This window comes from Arachis stenosperma, chromosome 7 (assembly GCF_014773155.1).
Source record: "Arachis stenosperma cultivar V10309 chromosome 7, arast.V10309.gnm1.PFL2, whole genome shotgun sequence".
NCBI classification, from domain to species: Eukaryota; Viridiplantae; Streptophyta; class Magnoliopsida; order Fabales; family Fabaceae; genus Arachis; species Arachis stenosperma.
The window spans coordinates 35,379,526-35,385,580 of record NC_080383.1 but is presented as its reverse complement, the minus strand read 5'-3'; the positions used below and the strand labels follow the sequence as shown (position 1 = coordinate 35,385,580).

The 6,055-nt window shown below is 41.8% G+C and overlaps 1 protein-coding gene across 1 annotated transcript; it reads right to left on the bottom strand.

Moving 5' to 3' along the window:
• Nucleotides 1-531: 531 nt before the first annotated feature.
• On the bottom strand, nt 532-1,569 carry LOC130939696 (uncharacterized). The gene is made up of 2 exons (XM_057867788.1): nt 1,067-1,569; nt 532-847 (listed from the first exon to the last, which is right to left on the bottom strand). The coding sequence occupies exons 1-2, from the start codon at nt 1,567-1,569 to the stop codon at nt 532-534; spliced, it is 819 nt and encodes a 272-aa protein (XP_057723771.1).
• Nucleotides 1,570-6,055: the final 4,486 nt, after the last annotated feature.

Sequence of the window (6,055 nt, the reverse complement as noted above, 5' to 3'; positions counted from 1 at the left end):
TCATCCCACCCTTCTTTGGTACTACTTGGACTGGACTTACCCATGAGCTGTCAGAGATGGGATAGATTATCCCTGCATTTCACAACTTCACCACTTCCTTTTGGATGACTTCTTTCATGGTGGGATTTAACCTTCTCTGGGGTTGAATCACCGGTTTGGAGTTGTCCTCCAAGAGGATTTTATGCATACACATTGCTGGGCTAATACCCTTCAGATCATCAATGGTCCATCCTAGTGCATCCTTGTGGGCCTTGAGTACATCAATGAGTTCTTCTTCTTCCCTTTTTGTTAGGGACGAATTGATGATTACAGGAAAACTCTCTGCCATGTCAAGGAATGCATATTTAAGATGTGTGGGTAATGGCTTCAGTTCCTGTTTTTGCACTTCTTCTTTCTTGTCTGGTTTTGCCTTTTTGTCAATAGAAATCTCAGTTGCCTGTTCCTTTGTTGTCTCTTGACCACTTTCTTCTTCCTGTTCATGCTGATTGGTTTCCAAAATTTCCTCTACCAGGTTTTCTATCATGTATACCCTTAAGTAGTCTTCTTGTTCGGGGGGTGCTGCATTGACTTGAAGACATTTATGACCATTTGCTCATTGTGTACTCTGAAAGTCATTTCCCCTTTTTCCACATCGATTATAGCTCTTGCGGTTGCTAAAAATGGTCTTCCCAAGATCATTGAGTTGTTTCCTTCCTCTTCGGTGTCCAAAATTACAAAATCCGCAGGGAAAATAAACTCCCCAACCTTCACTAGCAGATTTTCCACAATTCCGTTGGGCGTTTTGGTTGATCTGTCAGCCATGACTAGTGACATCCTGGTGGGTTTGAGTTCTTCTATAGCAAGCTTCCTCATCATAGACAAGGACATCAAGTTGATATTGGCTCCAAGATCACAAAGGGCCTTATCTAGTGTCATTTTGCCTATGGTGCAGGCAACTACAAAACTCCCCGGGTCTTTGAGCTTTGGTGGGATCCCTTTTTGAAGTACCGCGCTACATTCTTCAGTGAGAAGTATAGTCTCCTTCTCCAGCCAGCTTCTTTTCTTGTTGATGAGTTCCTTCAAGAACTTGGCATATAAGGGCATCTGTTCCAATGCTTCAGCCAGAGGAATGTTGATTTCCAGCTTCTTGAAAGTTTCCAGGAATTTGTGGAAGTGATGATCTTTGGCTTCTTTGTTGAACCTCTGTGGATATGGTAGTGGAGGGGTGAGGTTCTTCTCCTTTTTCTGTTGTCCTTGAATCGCTTCATCTTTTTCCTTATGTGTATTGATTGGCTGGTCTTCTTCTCTTTTGGGGTTCTCTGTGTTCTTGTTTGGCACCCTATCTTGATCATTAGCTTCCTCTGTATCTATTGGCTTTTTGCTGCTCTCCACTTGTTTCCTTGTGGTGTCATTGTTGCTCACCAATGTTCTCCCACTCCTCAACTGTATTGCCTTACACTCTTCCTTAGGATTTGGAATTGTGTCACTTGGCAGGGAGCTTGATGGTCTCTCTGTTGCGAAGTGTTTAGAGAGCTGGCCTATTTGTCTTTCCATGTTCTTGATGGAAGCTTCTTGATTCTTGGCCGTCATCTCTTGATGTTTCCACAGCTTGTCTATCAAGGTTTCCAGGTTAGTGATCCTTTGAGATTCTGGAGGTGCTTGTGGTTGGTTGTGAGATGTGGGTGGTTGATGATAGGCATTTTGGTTGATGGATTGGTTATGGGTTGGATAATGGTTAGAGTTGGGGTAAGTGTTTTGTGGTTTTCTGAATGAATTTTGGTTGTTGTTTTGCTGGTTGTTCCTTGGGATATTTTGGGTTGTGTTTCTTTGCCATGGTTGTTGGCCTTGGTTATGGTTATCTCCCCATCTAAGGTTGGGGTGGTTCTTCCAGGAGGGGTTGAAGGTCTCACCATAAACTTCATTCTGACCAAAATTTTGGTTATGCATGTACTGCACTTGCTCTTGTTGTTGCTCTTCTTGGCTTTCTTCATTATGCACCCATATAGTTGATGGTTGGCTTGTGTTCACAGCTGCCACTTGAAGGCTGTCAATTCTTTTGGCCATTTGTTCAAACTGTTGTTGAATTTATTGTTGCATCATCTTGTTTTGAGCCAAAATGAAATCCACTCCTTCCAGTTCTAGTACCCCCTTTCTTTGTGATGGTTGGCGGGTTCTTTGATGAGCAAAGAAGTATTGATTGTTGGCCACCATGTCCACAAGATTCTGGGCTTCTTCAGCAGTTTTCATCAGTTGTAATGAACCTCCAGCAGAGTGATCTAATGCCTCTTGAGATTTCAACGTCAAGCCTTCATAGAAATTCTACAGCACATCCCATTCATTGAACATTTCTGGTGGGCACTTTCTGATTAGAGCTTTGTATCTCTCCCATGCTTCATACAAGGATTCGGCATCTAATTGGGTGAATGTTTGCACCTCAGTTTTCAGCCTGACGATCCTTTGGGGTGGGTAGAATTTGGCTAGAAATTTAGTCACCAAATCGTCCCAACTAGTGATACTTCCTTTGGGAAAAGTTTCAAGCCATTGTGCAGCCTTATCCCTTAATGAAAATGGGAATAACAGGAGCTTGTATGTTTCAGGATTCACGCCATTGGATTTGACAGTGTCACAAATCCTTAAGAAGGTGGATAAATGCTGATTGGGATCTTCCAATGGGCTTCCTCCATAGGAACAATTGTTCTGGACAAGTGTAATGAGTTGTGGTTTTAGCTCAAAGTTGTTTGCATTGACATTGGGAGTGAGGATGCTACTCCCACAGTGTCTTGGATTTGCAAATGTGTATGAGGCCAAAACCCTCCTCTGTGGCGGATTATTGTTGTTGTTAGCTGCTCCCCCTGGTGGATTGGGATTAGATGAATCTCCTTCCATTTCGTGATATTCTTCCTCAGATTCTTCCTCTCCAACGATACCTTTCCCTCTTTCAGCTCTTCTTATTCTCCTGAGAGTCCTCTGATCAGCTTCAGATAGAATGGGAATAGCTCTCCCTGTACCTGACATACAAACAGGACAAGAGAAACACACAACCAGTGATACTTCACTCTATTGCTAGAATGAAGTTTTAGTTAGCTTAAGCAAAAATTCAAACAGTTAGTGGGTTAGTCAAAATTAAAGAAAAAGTGCTTGATCTAAACTACCACCTCACTTAATCATTGTCAATCTATTCAATCCCCGGCAACGGCGCCAAAAACTTGATGTGCGGAAAACGATCCGACACAAAACTCACCGGCAAGTATACCGGGTCGCATCAAGTAATAATAACTCACAAGAGTGAGGTCGATCCCACAGGGATTGAAGGATTGAGCAATTTTAGTTTAGTGGTTGAATTAGTCAAGCAAACAAGTGTTGATTGTGTGAATTTGTGTTGACAGAATGTAAATTGCATAGAATGTAAAGGGGAATGGGTGAATTGCAGGAATTTAAAGGGAATAAAAAGAAAAAGAGCTGAATCTTAAAGTGCAAGAAATTAAATGGCAGAAACTTAGAACGCAAGAAATATAAATTACAGAATCTTAAATTGCAAGAAATGTAAATGACTTGAATTGTAAAGGGAATTGGGAATTGGATTTGCAGAAATTAAACAGGGAAAAGTAAAATTGCAATAAACAGGAAATAGAAGATGACTTGGATTGAATCCGATCTTGAAGCAGGAATGTAAATGAGATTTAAAAAGCATTAAACGAGGAAAGTAAAATTGGAATTTAGATCTCAGGACCCAAGAGACTAGATAACCAAGTCTAGATCTCAATGCCTTCCTAGATCCACCAAGAACAATTGTAAAGGAATTGAAGAATTGTAAATTGCAGAGAAAGTAGAAGACAGAAGCAATTAACCAAGATGAAAATTTAATTGTGCAGTAAAATGAAACAGAGAGATCTCAGGGTGAGATTGAAACAGAATTCCTTCAATTCTCCAACCCAAGATCCAAGCTAGTGCAATTGAAATTGAAAGCAAGAAAACTAAGAGGAAGAGAATTCAATTCTCCTTCCCCAAGACTCAGAATTCTAAAGGCAATAACCAAAAATGTAAAAGTGAGCTCTCTGTAACTATTCTAAAAAATTCTAAAAAGAAAGCTCTCCTAAAACTTCAAATCCTAAGCTATTTATACACTTTCTTCTAATGATCTTCAAGCCTTGAATTGGGCCTTGGCCTTGATGGAATTGGGTTGATAGTGGCCTCCGTTGATTGCTCTTGGTGTTGGGAAGAAATCCACTTGTGAACCGGGCCGAGTAACTTTCACGTTTGAGCCAACGTTTGAGGTCAAACATTGCCGTGTGAACCATTATGCAGAGCCATTTGTTGCTGTCATCCACGTTTGGCTCAACGTTTGAGGTCAAACGTGAGCTCAAACGTGGATCTCCCCAAGCTTCCTTTCTGGCCAACGTTTGGCCCAACGTTTGAGGTCAAACGTTAGCGCAAACGTGGCTCAATTAGCTCATCAACCAGGGTTGTTCTTCCATGCTCCTTCTTGCCAAAATGTAGCCAACGTTTGCCTCAACATTTGAGGTCAAACGTTGGCTCAAACGTCGCTGCCAAGAGAGCCATTTTTCCTCTTTGTGGCGCCAACGTTTGCCTCAACGTTTGAGGTCAAACGTTGGCGCAAACGTTGCCTTCCCCTGGTGCTATTTTGCTTCTCTGTGGCGCCAACGTTTGCCTCAACGTTTGAGGTCAAACGTTGGCGCAAACGTGCCTTCCCCTGGAGCTTCTTCTTCGGCCAACGTTTGCCTCAAAGCTTGAGGTCAAACGTTGGCTCAAACGTTGGCTTCACTCCAGGGTGTTCTTTAACTTTTTGTATCCTTCTTCCAAGCCTTGCTTCACCTGTCATCAATCAATCAAAAACATCAAAGTTGTGCTTCAAATCATGAGATTGTTTCTCTTCCAAAATATATGACAATTATAGCATAAAATCTCATGAAAATGCATCATTTTATACATGATTGACTGAGGCAGAGATGATATGAATTTCAACCCAAAAGGCTTACTTGTGGCTTAAGAAAGTGCATAAAACTAAATAAAAGTAAAGAAAAAGACTAGTAAAACTAGGCTAAGATGACTTGTCATCACTGTTCGCTCACCTCCAAAGTGTCCTCCATATTGTGATCCATGGCAATGCCACAGGATTCTTTGTGCTTCCTCTCTGGGTACACATCTGTGGATTATTCCGTCTGCACATCTCTTAAAGAGATAAGGCTCATCCCATAGGTAGTACTTGGCATCAGAAATCAATTTTTTTCTTTGCACTCGGCTGTACTCCCGGGGTATGAACCTCACAGCTTTATAATTTGCAATATCTGCAAACCATGGAGCTTCCTGAATGGTAAAGAGTTGCTCATCTGGAAAAGTCTCAGAGATCTCAGTAGAAGGGAGGGACGCCCTAGCTACTGGTTCTAGTCGGGACAGATGATCAGCTACTTGGTTTTCTGTCCCTTTTCTGTCTCTTATCTCTATATCAAACTCTTGCAGAAGCAATACCCACCTTATGAGCCTGGGTTTTGAATCCTGCTTTGTGAGTAAGTACTTAAGAGCAGCATGGTCTGTGTACACAATCACCTTTGATCCTACTAAATAGGATCTAAATTTGTCAATGGCATAGACCACTGCAAGTAGCTCTTTTTCTGTGGTTGTGTAGTTCTTCTGTGCGTCATTTAGAACACGACTAGCATAATAAATGACGTGCAGAAGCTTGTTATGCCTCTGTCCCAACACTGCACCAATGGCATGGTCACTGGCATCACACATTAATTCGAATGGTAATGTCCAGTCTGGTGCAGAGATGACTGGTGCTGTGACCAGCTTAGCTTTCAGGGTCTCAAATGCCTGCAGACACTATGTGTCAAACACAAATGGTGTGTCAGCAGCTAGCAGATTGCTCAGAGGTTTTGCAATTTTTGAAAAATCCTTTATAAACCTTCTGTAGAATCCTGCATGCCCCAAAAAGCTTCTGATTGCCTTAACATTGGCAGGTGGTGGTAATTTTTCAATTACTTCTACCTTTGCCTTATCCACCTCTATTCCCCTGCTTGAAATTTTGTGCCCAAGGACAATTCCTTCAGTCACCATA

Coding starts and splice junctions, on each gene's coding strand:
- LOC130939696 (XM_057867788.1), bottom strand. CDS start 1,569: ATGACGGCCAAGAATCAAGAAGCTTCCATCAAGAACATGGAAAGACAA. Junction 848..1,066: donor CAGATGCCCTTATATGCCAA/GTTCTTGAAGGA, acceptor GTCTATGATGAG/GAAGCTTGCTATAGAAGAAC.